Here is a 19,045-nt window from a genome sequence, read left to right on the forward strand (position 1 = left end):
GGTGAGGGAGGCGGTCCATGCATAAAGAGGGTTATAATAGGGAGTGGTCGGGTGAGGGAGGCGGTCCATGCATAAAGAGGGTTATAATAGGGAGTGGTCGGGTGAGGGAGGCGGTCCATGCATAAAGAGGGTTATAATAGGGAGTGGTCGGGTGAGGGAGGCGGTCCATGCATAAAGAGGGTTATAATAGGGAGTGGTCGGGTGAGGGAGGCGGTCCATGCATAAAGAGGGTTATAATAGGGAGTGGTCGGGTGAGGGAGGCGGTCCATGCATAAAGAGGGTTATAATAGGGAGTGGTCGGGTGAGGGAGGCGGTCCATGCATAAAGAGGGTTATAATAGGGAGTGGTCGGGTGAGGGAGGCGGTCCATGGTGAGGGAGGCGGTCCATGCATAAAGAGGGTTATAATAGGGAGTGGTCGGGTGAGGGAGGCGGTCCATGCATAAAGAGGAGAGTCAAATGAAACCAATGTATGTATGTTATACACTGCATCAGGATGACCACCATCACAAGGCATAAGATAACACTGTCTATAGTAAATGGTGCATTACTGCATTTATATAGCGCCTACATCCAAGGCGCTTTGCATAGACTGCTCTACATAGATTGTGCATTACATTCACCCATTCACACACCGATGGCAGGGGAAAACCATGCAAGGCACCAACCTGCACATCGGGAGCAATCAGGGGTTCAGTGTCTTGCTCAAGGACACTTGGACACTAACTCTGGGGGAGTCCGGGATCGAACCGGAAACCTTCCGCTTCCCAAGTGGCCACTCTACCCCCGAGCCATTGCTGCCCTACAGCGGAATTAATTTAACACTCCGAAATGTTGCTGTGTAGTGTACGACGTAACACCAGTAATGTAATTGCAGCTCATTTGGATACAGTAGCCCTCATTCAATCATTGCATGGGTGGTTGTCACGCCTTTAGTTTATTGGTCCACTAGTCAGTGGTTTGTGCAGACTGATTGGACCGTGGCGAGTGTGTTGGGGGAGAAGGGGGGCTCTAGTGACCAGGCATACGGCGTTGTGTGACCCGTCGTATCCCGTTCCTCAGGTCAGATGTTGGTCCATCCTCTCCCGCGGCTAACTGATGCGTCTCTCATGGTCTGCTGTCATTCCAGTGGCCCTGCTAGGTGTGTGTGACCTTTCTCTCCCTCCCTCTCTCCTGTCCTCTCCCTCTCTCCTGTCCCTCCCTCTCTCCTGTCCCCCTCCCTCTCTCCTGTCCCTCCCTCTCTCCTGTCCCCCTCCCTCTCTCCTGTCCCTCCCTCTCTCCTGTCCCTCCCTCTCTCCTGTCCCCACCCTCCCTCTCTCCTGTCCTTTCTCTCCCTCCCTCTCTCCTGTCCCTCCCTCTCTCCTGTCCCTCCCTCTCTCCTGTCCCCCTCTCTCTCTCCTGTCCCCAGGAGCCTCTAAAAGGCAGTGCGGTGGAACCGCTGCCATGTCAGGCCCCGTTTCGCACAAGCCATTAAGCCATTTAGGCCTGACGTCAAAATTTAAAAAATGTCTTGACAAAATCCTGACATTTTTCTGAAATACCTCATGTTTCTGTATCAGTGGTGCTCAATATTTCATGTCAAGGACCCCAAACATTATATGTAATATGCCTCCGTCCCCCCATCTGAAAATATGTTGTTCCAGGGACCCCAACCCAGAAGCAAAGAATTCACTCTGTAACAATATCTATTCAAAGATTTGAGGCACATTTTCACGATTTTTCAAAAATAGCAGACCTACAAGCTCGTAGCGCGCCACTCGGTGGCGCGCTATGAGCTTGTAGGTCTGCTATTTTTCAATAGCTAAATTATAACAATGTTTAAAACACCAAAAGGGGTTACCGCCCAAAATGGGTTAAGCCAGGTCAGTGACAGAAGAAGAGCTGACCCAGGCCATACACACACACTACACCATGCATATGGGAAACAGCCTGCCTGTGAGACAAACGCCATGCATGCTTCAAAGACTACAAAACGACACACACACTACACCATGCATATGGGAAACAGCGTGCCTGTGAGACAAACGCCATGCACGCTTCAAAGACTACAAAACGACACACACACTACACCATGCATATGGGAAACAGCGTGCCTGTGAGACAAACGCCATGCACGCTTCAAAGACTACAAAACGACACACACACTACACCATGCATATGGGAAACAGCGTGCCTGTGAGACAAACGCCATGCACGCTTCAAAGTCTACAAAACGACACACACACTACACCATGCATATGGGAAACAGCGTGCCTGTGAGACAAACGCCATGCACGCTTCAAAGACTATACAAAACCACACGCATCGAGGACAATAAACGGGCAAAACTACCCTGCGTTGTACACAGAATCTCTGTATCATTTTGAATGAATACTACAGGTAAATCATCTCCAACGGTCCAACCTTCGTTAAATTCTAATTTTCTCACTATGCTCGGAACCCCCCCCCAGGGGGGATGGCGGTGTAGCGTAATAAACTAAAACCCAGCGTCACAGTGTGTGTGAAGCCCAGAGATAAGCTGCTGCTGACAGAACCATATAAATAATTGTACTGCTGCAGAAATCATACATGCAGAACCCAAACCCATTCAGTATCACTGCAGTAGCAGCATTTTATTGCAGTGCACCCCCCCTCAGCTAAAGGGCTGTATAACACAGTAAAACCCCCACATTCAATTTAACCCATTTTGACCTGAGATCAGATTCTAAAAATGTGACCAGATTTGACTGAGAGACTGCCATCGCGCAAATTCCAGCTTTTCACCAGAGGAGAAAACCTTTTTTTTCCCTTTTTTTTCAAAATGGGTTTATAGCCCAGGCAGACTCTTCACATACTGAAATAAGTGTCAGAGCTGAAATCGACATGTTAATATGAAATAAATGCTTAAACATGTAGCTAGGTGTAATGTTAGAGACCACAGAAGTGAACCTTTCAAGCCTGTTTTCTCAACTCGCTGTTTTCTGCAAGACATTACTCTATAAGCCATATCTCCAAAACTGGTGGTTCAAACTGAACAACCAATATGTCAATTTGAAGCTATGATTCCCTGCTTTCATATGAAGTAAAAATCCAATGGCAGTCCCTCAGTCAAATTTAGTCACAAATGTCTTCTACATCCAGTTTGTCTGAAAAAGCTATGTTTCTATGTCAGTCGTTCTTGGATTTTTCAAAAATAGCAGACCTACAAGCTCGTAGCGCGCCACTCGGTGGCGCGCTATGAGCTTGTAGATCTGCTATTTTTCAATAGCTAAAAGCATAACATAATGCTAACACCAAAAGGGGTTCCCGCCCAAAATGGGTTAACTCAGTGTGTACAAGATGGAACCAAGCAGACCCGTATAGTATACCCTATAAGGATTTTACAGTGTAGAGGACTGTGTGTGCACTGCCGACCTCACTGTGCCTCTTAAAAAGCGACAATAAAAAGAAAAAAATGTTTTCGAGTTCTAGAAAATAAAACACCCGAGATTGGATTTGCAGGATGCATTAAAATGTCTCCCTCTCTCTCTCTCTCTCTGGTGTATTTCCGTGCTGCTGCTATAGCATCACAGACCTTTGCCCGCCCCTCCATCCGTCAGTGCGATCACACGGGTGACGTGTTGGCCTTAAAACAGCTGTGTGGGGATGGCTGTGGGGGGGGGGGGAGGATGGTGAGGGATCAGGGATACGCTTATCCCATTTTGGGGCGGGAACCCCTTTTGGTGTTTTAAACATTATGTTATAATTTTGCTATTGAAAAATAGCAGATCTACAAGCTCATAGCGCGCCACCGAGTGGCGCGCTACGAGCTTGTAGGTCTGCTATTTTTGAAAAATCGTGAAAATATTTATTTCAGAAAACTGGAGGATTTAGAAGAAATGTTTTAAAATGTGGAGGTCAGGCCTAAATGGGTTATTGAACCTTCCCAACAACGTGGCCCCATCTCCCCCTCGGCCGTTTGTCTCCCAGCCTCTGTCTCTGTCTTGGCCCAGGTCAGAAACACAGCCAGAAACCTCACACTGCAACAAAAGGTGCCATAATCCTCACGGCTCATGATCCTCATGCACACAACGTACGTCTGCCAACAATAGGCCTATCTCACAGCCCGCTTTCCACGCCCACTTCCGGTAAATAGTGGTGTCTTTAACATGAGCATTTACACGTTTTTTTCTCTGGAGAATCTAAGTACATTTTCTAATGTAAAAATGTGACAGACCAATATTATTATGAAGCAAACAAGATGGTAAATCAGGTCGAACAGATAGAACAAACCTTACCTTGAGAAAACAAAAGTTGTAGACTTCTTAAATTACCTCTGTTAACATGTAGCGTCTATGGAGTGACGTCACGCTATCACCACTAACCCCGAAAGGGGGCGTATTTAGGGGGGCGGGGAAATTCTGTGAGATAGGCTTATTCTAAATGTAGCTAAAAATGAGAGGTGGAACTCAGTGGATTTTGTGGTGCATTTTGACATGAGATTGCAAGAAAGAAATGCGTGAAGGAAATGATACGTATAGCTTGGAGAGTTCGGGCCCACGTGTCATACGCTGGCGTGGCAATCAGCTAACCAATGAGACGCTGGCGTGGCAATCAGCTAACCAATGAGACGCTGGCGTGGCAATCAGCTAACCAATGAGACGCTGGCGTGGCAATCAGCTAACCAATGAGACGCTGGCGTGGCAATCAGCTAACCAATGAGACGCTGGCGTGGCAATCAGCTAACCAATGAGACGCTGGCGTGGCAATCAGCTAACCAATGGGGCGGGTATTTAAGATCACCTAAAACTGCATTCTTCCTGCATTGATGGTTGTTGTTAACCCATTTTGACCTGAGATCAGATTCTATAAATGTCTTCTACATCCTGACAGTTTTCTGAAAAAGCTAAGTTTCTATGTCAGTGGTTCTTTGATTTAAAAAAAATAGCAGACCTACAAGCTCGTAGCGCGCCACTCGGTGGCGCGCTACGAGCTTGTAGATCTGCTATTTTTCAATAGCTAAAGCATAACATAATGCTAACACCAAAAGGGGTTCCCGCCCAGAATGGGTTAAGCGCTGTTTGCTCCCACCATCACCGCTCTGCTATTAGTTCTGTTTGCTCCTCCACCACCCCAGCACCACCACTCTGCTATTAGTTGTTTGCTCCCACCACCACCCCAGCACCACCGCTCTGCTATTAGTTCTGTTTGCTCCCACCACCACCCCAGCACCACCGCTCTGCTATTAGTTCTGTTTGCTCCCACCACCACCCCAGCACCACCACTCTGCTATTAGTTCTGTTTGCTCCACCACCACCCCAGCACCACCGCTCTGCTATTAGTTCTGTTTGCTCCACCACCACCCCAGCACCACCACTCTGCTATTAGTTCTGTTTGCTCCCACCACCACCCCAGCACCACCGCTCTGCTATTAGTTCTGTTTGCTCCACCACCACCCCAGCACCACCACTCTGCTATTAGTTCTGTTTGCTCCCACCACCACCCCAGCACCACCGCTCTGCTATTAGTTCTGTTTGCTCCACCACCACCCCAGCACCACCCCAGCACCACCACTCTGCTATTAGTTCTGTTTGCTCCCACCACCACCCCAGCACCACCGCTCTGATATTAGTTCTGTTTGCTCTACCACCACCCCAGCACCACCACTCTGCTATTAGTTCTGTTTGCTCCACCACCACCCCAGCACCACCACTCTACTATTAGTTGTTTGCTCCCACCACCACCCCAGCACCACCACTCTGCTATTAGTTCTGTTTGCTCCCACCACCACCCCAGCACCACCACTCTGCTATTAGTTCTGTTTGCTCCACCACCACCCCAGCACCACCACTCTGCTATTAGTTCTGTTTGCTCCCACCACCACCCCAGCACCACCACTCTGCTATTAGTTCTGTTTGCTCCCACCACCACCCCAGCACCACCGGTGGGCTCTGTTCCCCATGGGGGGGTTGTTACTGTATATCGATCTCCCTGCTCTTAATGGTTAATGATGGTTGCATAATTGTGCCGAGCAGGGAGAAAAAGTAGCAGAGCCGAACGGAAAGATAAAATATTACATGCACACTTATATTCTCATTCTATAATAAATATTGTTAATCTATTTGTGAGTTATCTGACTGAAATGTATAGTATTTTGTATATTCTCCATGTATTATATTTTGCCTGTGTGTGTGCAATGCAAGCCAGAAAAACTTTTCAGACAAACTTTTTGTCTCAGTTTGACTGAGCCAGCCTACCTGAGCCTCCGTCGTCCAGGTACATGTCTCTGGCGTAGAGAACAGAGTCCAGCATGGACTCAAACAACAGGAGGTACCCCTGGGAGGAGGAAGGAAACACACACATTACTAGAAGACGACCAAATCAGGAAGGAGTTCACCCAAGCCAACACTAACGTCAAAATAAAACCCCAATTCAACATGTCAAGTCAAAAAACTGATACAGTATATATATATATTTTTTTTTCCTAAGTCTGAGCTTTTCAATTCCAAACCATGAGCATTAACCCATTTCGACCTGAGGAGGATTCTACAAATTCCTTCTAAATCCTGACAGTTTTCTGAAAAACCCATGTTTCTGAAAAGTAACCTTTTCATGTCAAGGACCCCCAAATATATATGTAATTGGCCTCCGACCCCCATCTGAAAATATGTTGTTCCAAGGACCCGCACAGAAGCAAAACTTTGAGTTAAAAACGTTCGCTCTGAAAGAATATGTATTCAAAGATTAGTGTCACATTTTTCACGATATTTAAAAAATAGCAGACCTACAAGCTCGTAGCACGGCACTCGGTGCCGCGCTACGAGCTTGTAGATGTGCTAATTTTCAATAGCTAAAGTATAACATAATGCTAAAAACACCAATAGGGGTTCCCGTTCAGAATGTGTTAAAGTATGACTAAGACCTGAAAGCGCCCTGCCCCATGGAGTCCCCTTCCCTTCCCTTCCCTTCACCAGCACCCTGAGGCTTGGCCTGGGTGTGACAGAGCCCTGCCCCATGGAGTCCCCTTCCCTTCCCCAGCACCCTGAGGCTTGGCCTGGGTGTGACAGCGCCCTGCCCCATGGAGTCCCCTTCCCTTCCCTTCCCTTCACCAGCACCCTGAGGCTTGGCCTGGGTGTGACAGCGCCCTGCCCCATGGAGTCCCTTTCCTTCCTCAGCATCCTGATGCTTGGCCTGGGTGTGACAGCGCCCTGCCCCATGGAGTCCCTTCCCCTTCCCCAGCACCCTGAGGCTTGGCCTGGGTGTGACAGCGCCCTGCCCCATGGAGTCCCCTTCCCTTCCCTTCCCCAGCACCCTGAGGCTTGGCCTGGGTGTGACAGCACCCTGCCCCATGGAGTCCCCTTCCCTTCCCCAGCACCCTGAGGCTTGGCCTGGGTGTGACAGCGCCCTGCCCCATGGAGTCCCCTTCCCTTCCCCAGCACCCTGAGGCTTGGCCTGGGTGTGACAGCGCCCTGCCCCATGGAGTCCCCTTCCCTTCCCCATCACCCTGAGGCTTGGCCTGGGTGTGACAGCGCCCTGCCCCATGGAGTCCCCTTCCCTTCCCTTCCCCAGCACCCTGAGGCTTGGCCTGGGTGTGACAGCGCCCTGCCCCAAGGAGTCCCCTTCCCTTCCCCAGGATCCTGAGGCTTGGCCTGGGTGTGACAGCGCCCTGCCCCAAGGAGTCCCCTTCCCTTCCCCAGGATCCTGAGGCTTGGCCTGGGTGTGACAGCGCCCTGCCCCATGGAGTCCCCTTCCCTTCCCTTCCCCAGCACCCTGAGGCTTGGCCTGGGTGTGACCTGGTGTTCTGCACCAGTACACGGCACATTAACCATGGTATTATTCCATTAACCCATTTCGACCCCAGGACGATTCTACAAATGCCTTCTGAAAAACCCCATGTTTCTTTCTATGTCAGTCGTTCTCAAACATGTGAAGGACCCCCAAAAAAAATATCTGCATTTGGCCGCCGACCCCCATCTGAAAATATGTTGTTCCAGGGACCCCCCCCCCCCCCCCCCCCCAGAAGCAAAGATTTGAGTTAAAAACGTTCGCTCTGAAAGAATATATATTCAAAGATCTGCACCACATTTTCACCATTTTTCTAAAATAGCAGACCTACAAGTTCATAGCGCGGCACTCGGTGCCGCGCTATGAGCTTGTAGATCTGCTATTTTAAATTAGCTAAAGTATAACACGATGCTTCAAACGCCAAAAGGGGTTCCCGCCCAGAATGGGTTAATGCTGAAATAGAGTTTTTGTCCCACGTCTTGTTGCCGTCATCCTGAGTGGCAGGTAGAGCTGACATGTTGCCGTCATCCTGAGTGGCAGGTCGAGCTGACGTCATCCTGAGTGGCAGGTAGAGCTGACATGTTGCCGTCATCCTGAGTGGCAGGTAGAGCTGACGTCATCCTGAGTGGCAGGTAGAGCTGACATGCTGACGTCATCCTGAGTGGCAGGTAGAGCTGACATGTTGCCGTCATCCTGAGTGGCAGGTAGAGCTGACATGTTGCCGTCATCCTGAGTGGCAGGTCGTGCTGACATGTTGCCGTCATCCTGAGTGGCAGGTCGTGCTGACATGTTGCCGTCATCCTGAGTGGCAGGTAGAGCTGACATGTTGCCGTCATCCTGAGTGGCAGGTAGAGCTGACATGTTGCCGTCATCCTGAGTGGCAGGTAGAGCTGACATGTTGCCGTCATCCTGAGTGGCAGGTAGAGGTGACATGTTGCCGTCATCCTGAGTGGCAGGTAGAGCTGACATGTTGCCGTCATCCTGAGTGGCAGGTAGAGGTGACATGTTGCCGTCATCCTGAGTGGCAGGTAGAGCTGACAAATGTTGTTTTCTTTATTTTTTACCTCCCCATCAGATAAAGTCCACTTCTCCTCCCAAGTCTTTTAGTTTCACCTTTGTGCTTTTGGAGGTATATATATACTTTTTTCCTTTTTCTTTAAGATGCATGTGAATTTGAGGCAGGTGAAAAGTATATCCAAACCAGAGGCAGTAAAAGGAGCAATATCAGTCCACTGTAGGGATGCCAAAAAGTGACCATCAGCCAAATCGAATAATCGACAGCTCTGCCGATTAATAATCGATTCATTTAACCCCCCCGACCTTTTAAGATTTTATATTATGCACATGCCATGGTCACATAACCATTATATGTTGAGTGCATGCTTTGATGGTTACAGTTTTATAATCAGTTTTGATGAGTAAACCTTTGTGGAGATCTTCTCAGTTCTCATTATATGCTAGTTACTGCCATTCAGGATGGAAAATGAAATCCATTTGGATTTGGGGAGAAGTAATTTCATAAGGGGCTGGTATGAAGTATATTAAAATCGATTTCGGAGACTCCGACGATTAATCGGAGAATCGATGAATTGGCGGCATCCCGAGTCCACTGTCCACCCCTACCTTCCTGTTGGAGCTGTGATTAAACCTAGTCCACTGTCCACCCCTACCTTCCTGTTGGAGCTGTGATTAAACCTAGTCCACTGTCCACCCCTACCTTCCTGTTGGAGCTGTGATTAAACCTAGTCCACTGTCCACCCCTACCTTCCTTTTAAGAGCTGTGATTAAACCTAGTCCACTGTCCACCCCTACCTTCCTGTTGGAGCTGTGATTAAACCTAGTCCACTGTCCACCCCTACCTTCCTGTTGGAGCTGTGATTAAACCTAGTCCACTGTCCACCCCTACCTTCCTGTTGGAGCTGTGATTAAACCTAGTCCACTGTCCACCCCTACCTTCCTGTTGGAGCTGTGATTAAACCTAGTCCACTGTCCACCCCTACCTTCCTGTTGGAGCTGTGATTAAACCTAGTCCACTGTCCACCCCTACCTTCCTGTTGGAGCTGTGATTAAACCTAGTCCACTGTCCACCCCTACCTTCCTGTTGGAGCTGTGATTAAACCTAGTCCACTGTCCACCCCTACCTTCCTGTTAAGAGATGTGATTAAACCTAGTCCACTGTCCACCCCTACCTTCCTGTTGGAGCTGTGATTAAACCTAGTCCACTGTCCACCCCTACCTTCCTGTTGGAGCTGTGATTAAACCTAGTCCACTGTCCACCCCTACCTTCCTGTTGGAGCTGTGATTAAACCTAGTCCCCTGTCCACCCCTACCTTCCTGTTGGAGCTGTGATTAAACCTAGTCCACTGTCCACCCCTACCTTCCTGTTGGAGCTGTGATTAAACCTAGTCCACTGTCCACCCCTACCTTCCTGTTGGAGCTGTGATTAAACCTAGTCCACTGTCCACCCCTACCTTCCTGTTGGAGCTGTGATTAAACCTAGTCCACTGTCCACCCCTACCTTCCTGTTGGAGCTGTGATTAAACCTAGTCCACTGTCCACCCCTACCTTCCTGTTGGAGCTGTGATTAAACCTAGTCCACTGTCCACCCCTACCTTCCTGCTAGAGCTGTGATTAAACCTAGTCCACTGTCCACCCCTACCTTCCTGTTGGAGCTGTGATTAAACCTAGTCCACTGTCCACCCCTACCTTCCTGTTGGAGCTGTGATTAAACCTAGTCCACTGTCCACCCCTACCTTCCTGTTGGAGCTGTGATTAAACCTAGTCCACTGTCCACCCCTACCTTCCTGTTGGAGCTGTGATTAAACCTAGTCCACTGTCCACCCCTACCTTCCTGTTGGAGCTGTGATTAAACCTAGTCCCCTGTCCACCCCTACCTTCCTGTTAAGAGCTGTGATTAAACATAGTCCACTGTCCAGCCCTACCTTCCTGTTGGAGCTGTGATTAAACCTAGTCCACTGTCCACCCCTACCTTCCTGTTGGAGCTGTGATTAAACCTAGTCCACTGTCCACCCCTACCTTCCTGCTAGAGCTGTGATTAAACCTAGTCCACTGTCCACCCCTACCTTCCTGTTGGAGCTGTGATTAAACCTAGTCCCCTGTCCACCCCTACCTTCCTGCTAGAGCTGTCATTAAACCTAAAATAGTACTTATTTTCAATTATTCTTATTCATCAATTATACACCCCATGAAGCCTTGAATTAGCCTCAAGTCTCAGATTCTTGGCTCAGGAATGCGACAAAGAAAAATCTCCATGAAATCAAGGCTTGATGGGGCGTGTAATTGATTGCAAATAAGTCATTTTTTGGTTGAACTACTCCTTTAAAGCCTGATTTACACAATGTGGTGAGACAGTGTCACTCACAGAAAATAGGTGATCTATACCAGGGGTTCTCAACCCGTGGGTCGCGACCCCTCGGGGGGTCGCCAAATTATTTTGGGGGGTTCCCAAAATATTAAAAAAAAAAAAAAAAAAAAAAGATTGTTTTTTTTTAAAAAAATCACGATTTTTCAAAAATAGCAGACCTACAAGTTCATAGCGCGCCACTCGGTGGCGCGCTATGAGCTTGTAGATCTGCTATTTTTCAATAGCTAAATTATAACAATGCTTAAAACACCAAAAGGGGTTCCCGCCCAAAATGGTTTAAGGTTATTGTAGCAGTCAATTTATATTGGGGGTCGGGAGGGGGCGGGGCGGGGGTCCCGAGACATTGCCAAAGCATTTCCGGGGGTCCCCGGCCAAAAACGTTGAGAACCCCTGATCTATACAAGCTTGTAGATCAGCTATTTTTGATAAGCGACACCATGGTCATGAATTAAGCATATAGGGAACAAGCGTGACGCAAATCCATAACTGTACTTCCTCTTCCGATGCGAGGGAGAGAAGGAGAAGGATAGGTGAGGGGCAGGACAGAAGATAAAAACAGCGGGTGAGGGAGGGTGTGTGTGTGTGACAGGTCTAGGCCAGCCAGGGCCATGTCAGTGGCTGCAGAGCAGAGTTGGAGTGGAGTTGGGAGAGAGCGAGTAGAGTGTGAGCGATAGAGAGCACACTGCAGCCAAATGAATAGTAATTCACGGAGATAAGAGCCTTAGTATTCAAACGAAGGCAGCCTTTCAGTGAAGGGGAAGAGTGAGTGACAAAGAAACAAGAAACCCCGGGTCCTTCTTTGACTCCACTCTGTCACAGGTTGCGAGCTGATAATGATGGCGATGATGATGAACACGCTAAAGCCTCTGCGGCAAGGCGCTAAAGGAGTACACTCTCTCCTCCGACTGCCCGGAAGACAGCCAGCCACTTCTGAACGGAGTACAGGCCCTGTCGGTGTCCATGGCGCCGGGACCAGGGCCCTTTTAGAATCCCTCTCACAGCACACCACACACGGGCTTCGTAATTTAGAGCTCAATTTCATGGGACACTGCCTCGGTAGACGGTAAAGACGATATGAGAGAGGGAAAACACAGTGAGGGAGGGAGGGAGGGAGGGAGGGAGATCAGGTGGAGCGAGAAAAGACAGAGGCATTGGGGGGATATGCTAGAATGTAGAATCACACCTTATTTTCAGCTCCCGTGATGCCCCAGGCTATCCACAGTATCTGCCACTCCTTCCGTCCTCCCCCGATGCATGTTCCACCCCCCTAATTCACAGGTTGGCTGATACTATAATTACCCCAAACATAGAAACAGAGTGCTCTATGCACCCGCGCACCGCTGGACTCAGTGGACTGAGGGTGTGAGCGGAATTGGAGATGAGGTCATTATTATCTCCACTCTCTGGTTCTTCTTATGCAGCAGTTTTTCTGCCAGAGTTTTTCCATCTCCATCAAATTGCAATGGCACGACTACACTGGATGACTCTACGTGGCACGACTACACTGGATGACTCTACGTGGCACGACTACACTGGATGACTCTACGTGGCACGACTACACTGGATGACTCTACGTGGCACGACTACACTGGATGACTCTACGTGGCACGACTACACTGGATGACTCTACGTGGCACGACTACACTGGATGACTCTACGTGGCACGACTACACTGGATGACTCTACGTGGCACGACTACACTGGATGACTCTACGTGGCACGACTACACTGGATGACTCTACGTGGCACGACTACACTGGATGACTCTACGTGGCACGAGAGTGTCAACACAATGACGTTATATTAAGAGAGTTATATAAGTTACAGTAAGAGAGCTCATCTCATCATGAGCTGTAAGTGTCTCATTTCCTTCAAGCACCAAGTGCTGTCTTATGGAGGTTGCAATAAACTATTACACCATATTTTTTATTTGGAAAATGTACCTGTGACTGCTGTGAGGGTCATTGTTACACTTTCATAATTAAATTAACACTAATTTTACTGTGTAGCCACTAAAATGCGTTTAAGAGGCACACGGTCCCTGTCACTACTATCCCCAACATTTGAATACTAGTTCTTAGGATGTTAGTATAGGAAGGAACAGGCTTTGAGATTAAATAGTCTTGGTTTACTGTGATATAGTCAGAGTAGTTTAGGTTAATCACTGCAGTAGATTCAGCTACGTAGCATTTCCATAAAACCCTAATGAAAACCTAATGAGAATGGGCTGAGGCAGCTCATATACATTAACAGAATTAGCATATAAATGCATTCCCGAGTGTCCACTCTTCACACAACCATATATTATACACACATACATGTTCACATGTAGGCCTACAGTATAATAGTCCCAGGAAATGTATCTTACAATCACTTAACCCATTTTGACCTGAGATCAGATTCTAAAAATGTCTTCTACATCCTGACAGTTTTCTGAAAAAGCTATGTTTCTATGTCAGTCGTTCTTGGATTTTTCAAAAATAGCAGACCTACAAGCTCATAGAGCGCCACTCGGTGGCGCTCTATGAGCTTGTAGATCTGCTATTTTTCAATAGCTAAAGCATAACACCAAAAGGGGTTCCCACCCAAAATGGGTTAAATGTCCTTACCTACATTTGTTGGAAATTGTATATGTTGAATAAAGGACAGGTATAATTATGCTTAAACAAGTCTTCATTCGTGTCATTACAGCCCCCTTTTAATGAATGTGATGCCTGCCCTTTGAGAGATGCTGTAGAATGCCGAACCGAGGGGAATTATGTTCAACAACTCTATCTTGTTATCCTGTACAACCTTGTCTTACTACATTATTTTTTTTACATAACCAAATCTCCACTGGGAAGTATACTTTCTCATTTGACCAGGAAAATCAGCTGGAAGCTTTGTTATGTATAATATCATAATATGTATAATGTCATAATGTCTTCCACACACTCATGGTATGGTGGTTGACTTCAAATATAACGACAGTTAGGTCCCATTTGTATGCTCAATAGCAGTGTTGATTTCGTCGACTAAAACTAAGACGAAAAATGTTCGTCAAATACCTTTTTCCACTGACCACTAAAACTAAGACTAAATATATTGACAATTTTGTCGACAAATAAAAACTAGACTAAAATGTTAGGAAGGGACTAGTGGACAAGAGATCCAGTAAAACTAATTATACACTTTGTTGCATGCTGAAAATAGCAGATCAGTGCTGCGACGCGTTGTGAGCTTGTAGATCTGCTATTTTCAGCAAGTGTAAAATCAGTCATTACGACGGCATCAAGGCCCGCCAAAATACATTTTAGTCGACTAAATCAACTGTAGATTTAGTCGACTAAAATCTCATGACATTTAGTCGACTAAAACTAGACTAAAAAACTAAAAACTAAATTAAAACTATTCAAACGACCATGACTAAAACTAAAATCAAAAGGCAAAACAACACTGCTCAATAGCATCCTTTTGATTGAAGGCGGTGGAAGAAACAGATTTTGCTCTTTTGCACACCCAGCTCTTAACCACTTAACTCAATTCACACTTGGTCATACTGATGAATTGAAAATGGAGGACCCTGATGTAAACAAGTGCTCTTAGTGCTTTTCTGGTTTCATCCTCGTAGCAGTTTTTGTATTGACTTGTGCTTTCGTTTGGGATTTCATTCTACATACTGTGCATAACATTTTTCAATCAATCAATCATCAAGATGGCTTCAAAATGTGCTAATTTAAAAGCTCACGTCACAATGCAACGCCTTCCATCGGGGTCCTTTGTACTCAATTCATCAAAACATTTAATGACAGACAAAATATACAATACTATTCATGAACATCATACAGTATAAACCAGTAGAAATCTTAGGGGATACTGAACGGCCACCAATTATAGGCACAGAGAGGGGTTTTGGTCCACCAGTTATAGGCACAGAGAGGGGTTTTGGTCCACCAGTTATAGGCACAGAGAGGGGTTTTGGTCCACCAGTTATAGGCACAGAGAGGGGTTTTGGTACAGAACATCTCACATCAGCACTTTAGAATTTAGCCCCCTGCCTCCTCTCTCTTTCTGCATTCAACATACGTCCTACTCAATTACAGCAGAACATCATCAGTTTAAGTCCCAGGAGGGCAGAGACAAAGTAAAAGGGGATGTTGTGTGCGTGCGTGCGTGCGTGCGTGCGTGCGTGCGTGCGTGCGTGCGTGCGTGCGTGAGGACAGCTGCATGGTACGAATGTTTTCGTGCTCCAGTGCATACAAGCAGTCCCACACTGAGCCGCACAAACTGGCCTATTCTATAGCAGGCCCTGCTGAATTAGCATACCCAGCCATTTCACACACGACCCTGTAATAGATTTTCGTGTGTAGTGATTTGGAGGTGTCACGGCTCTTAGTAACCAGTCTGAGTTCCATTTGAAGCCATGCAAGCAGGAGATGTATGCAATTAACAGTAATAATAATAATGTACATTGTACATGTGTGTCTATCAGGTTACTGGAGTCAATGCCTGTGGCTTTTCCGTTTGTGATGAATGATGAAGGTATTATTATTATCATCATTATCATCCATGTCGTGCATGCGTATCAATCTCCGGTTCCTGCAGAGCCATCAGAGGTACATTCAGTGAGTTAAACCACTGGATCACATGTGCAAACGATGGCTGAGCACCGCAATTTTACATTTGGTGAACCAGTGGTTTTTAACTAAATGGTAAATGGTGCATTTATATAGCGCCTTTATCCAAGGCGCTTTACATAGATAGTGCTTTACATTCACACACACATTCATACACTGATGCCGGGGGAAACCATGCAAGGCACCAACCTGCACATCAGGAGCAATTAGGGGTTCAGTGTCTTGATCAAGGACACTTGGACACTAACATCCAGCCACTCTACCCCTGAGCCACCGCCGAATTAATTTCGAGTTCACCACAAAGAAGCCTAACAAAACGTATTAAAGGACCTATAACATAAAATTCAACTTTTTCAATTTATTTTGTGTTTTTGGGGCTCCCATATGTGTTTTCTATCCCCACAAATAACCAATTTTGAACAATCAGGCTTTCATATCATATGGGTGCTTTATTGGAAATTGCTCTCAGGAACAGCTCAACTGATTTTGGTCTCATCGTGATGTCATCAATGTCACCCTACTTTGTATAATTCCTCCTCTTCTTTAGTCTTCAGTTCCAAATTTGCATTTCCACTTTGTTTACAATGTCCACCATTGTTGATTTTCCAAGCTGGCATGGAATGGAAACAAGCCTGGTTTTATCTAGCATCAGTATTATAATGACTCAAATATTAAAGAATCTGCATATCAGCACCCCCACCACCTCAGGACATTGTGGTACTGCAGCTAAAACTGCTTTCAAAGTCCAGAAAGAAATGACAAGGACTGGTTATATCAGAGTGGTGATTGAGGCTCAAACCATTAGAAATAACTTTGAGGGACATAGACAATATGATAATAAATATTAAAAGCAGTTTTAAAATGCATGTTATTTGCGCTTTAACACTACGGTATATTCCTAACAATATCCCAATAAAAGCTTTGTGTTAATTTAACTCTGACTTGTATCTAGTCCGGCAGCCGACAGGCTTATTTTGTTTAAAGTGGGAAATTTGGTATATGGTCTTTTTTATTGGCCTAAAATATTGTCTATATACACACATTCATGACCGGCTGTCACTATAGAGGGTATGCACATGCATAAAGTAAATGGAAAAATCGAGTGGCAAATCGAGTGGCAAAGTGAGTTTAAACGTTGTTTAATGGAATCAAATACAACTTTTCTGTTTGAATGTATGGGCTGTCATGACCAGAAAGTACTTTTTTGCCCCTTTATAGGCGTTCCCGCTTAACTTCCGGGTTTGATGATGATGTCCCGCGCATACTATCTATAGGGCAATCTTTTTATAGGGGTTTCTTGTGACCCTACCATTAACATCCTATGGCAGGCAAAAATGTAAAACTTTCCTTTTGCAAAGCAAAGCAGCCATAGCCACTTGCCCAAATGTGCCCAAAATGTGCTGACCTCATCACATTTGTCATGACGTCTATGGCCGTTTTTAGCCCATTTTGTGCAAAACTAATGCTTGGAATGGATTCAGAATCATTAAAACCCCTTAGTTTGTCACATGCTACTTAAAGCAAAAGGAAAGTTTGACATTTATGCCTGCCATAGGATGTTAATGGTAGGGTCACAAGAAACCCCTATAAAACAAATTGCCCAATACTTTCAGCCGGTCAGCAAGTGGATTCATGAATGTATGTATATAGACAATATTTTAGGCCAATAAAAAATACTATATTCCAAATTTCCCACCCGTCCACCTCGGCTGCCGGACTAATGGTCTTTGTTAGGGCTGTGAATCTTTGGGTGTCCCACGATTTGATTCCATTCCATTCCGATTCTTGGGGTCACGATTCGATTCAAAATCGATTCAACTCGATTCTCAATCCAAAAACTATTTTTTTTTCCAGATTCAAAACTTTTCTCTATTCAAAATGATTCTCAATTCAATACATAGGATTTCATCACAATCTACTCCAGCCAACTGAAGTGACTATACTACAGTAACTTGAAAATGACTGGACATTTTACACGTTTACTGTGATTAGGGTGAGCTTACATTTCATATCACAAACACCATGTAGTGAAAACTCCTGTAACTGTAACCATCGATTTTGAATCGTTCATAACGGGAATCGCGATTCTAATTCGAATCGATTATTTTTGACACCCCTATCAGAACATTTTGACCGCTGTCCCGTGCTGCGGGTAATGAAACCCTTGCTTTGGTTGCTGTGTGGCAGCGGTGGCCGAACGGTTTGCGGAGCGGTCTTGATACCGGAAGGTCGCCAGTTCGTATCCCCGGACCGGCACGTTAAAATTACCACCGCTGAAGTGCCCTTGAGCAAGGCATTGAACCACTACCATGAAATGTTCTATGAGCAGGGCCTGGCTGTAAACAAGTATCTGATGCTTAGTCCAGTTACCCTGGGTAAATATAGTAACTTTGCTTTGCTTTGCAGCTTTCACTACACAGTACAGTAGCAGGAGTTGGTTGGGCTTGCCCAGGCAGCAAGGAAGCTCTGCATTCACTACACAGTACAGTAGCAGGAGTTGGTTGGGCTTGCTCAGGCAGCAAGGAAGCTCTTTCACTACACAGTACAGTAGCAGGAGTTGGTTGGGCTTGCCCAGGCAGCAAGGAAGCTCTGCGTTCCCTATGAATGGCCCAGCAGATTTATTTCAACAATTTACTATAGCCGGGGAGCCACAGGCCCAAAAGCTCAAGGAATAGAGATTAACCTGTGATGTCATGACATACTTTTTATTTGTGTTTTATCTATTCACTTGGTCATTAAATTAACTGCCAGGGCAATCTGCAAACCAGACATAGCCTGTGCCAGCGATTTGGACCATGGCCGCAGATATTTAAAAATTCACAGAATATTCTCTGGTAGGACTATGTGAACACGAAACGTCTTAAAAGAAGCATTAGAATGTCCACTTTCTTGGAGAAAAAAAACTGAGTTGATAACATTTTTTTTTTCATGTTTCTTTGATGTGGCGGTCCTATACTTCGGTATCGGTTGCAGAAGAGGTAAACCGATGAAAAGACCGAACACGGCTTTTGCCGTGTTTGGCAGTGAATGTGTTGGTACACAGAATGAGAGGCCTGCTCTCTCTCATTTTTGTATACGACACCATAGACAACCAATATAAGGCTAAAATGTCCAAATTTCATCATGCTTTAACACTAGCGCGTCGGAGCGGTCAGGCTGACCGATTTTGACATTTTGAAGTGGATTTTCTTTGCCCATGAAGTCCTGAGAAAGTTCCCCTTGCATGACTTTTTCTAAATGTTCGATTCAAACCATCTCTGTTTTTTTTTTCATCTGAAACGTTTTGGAAATATGATTTTAGAC

At 46.2% G+C, this 19,045-nt stretch overlaps 1 protein-coding gene across 1 annotated transcript in view; it reads right to left on the reverse strand.

Annotated features, from left to right (window-relative positions):
* The window catches only part of prmt3 (protein arginine methyltransferase 3), a 119,085-nt gene that overhangs the window by 59,905 nt on the left and 40,135 nt on the right, over positions 1-19,045 (reverse strand). The window contains exon 11 of the mRNA XM_079496420.1: positions 6,214-6,292. Within this exon, the coding sequence (XP_079352546.1) occupies positions 6,214-6,292 (79 nt within the window). The remainder of the gene's footprint in view (positions 1-6,213; positions 6,293-19,045) is intronic.

This window comes from Electrona antarctica, assembly GCF_951216825.1.
Source record: "Electrona antarctica genome assembly, chromosome: 3".
NCBI classification, from domain to species: Eukaryota; Metazoa; Chordata; class Actinopteri; order Myctophiformes; family Myctophidae; genus Electrona; species Electrona antarctica.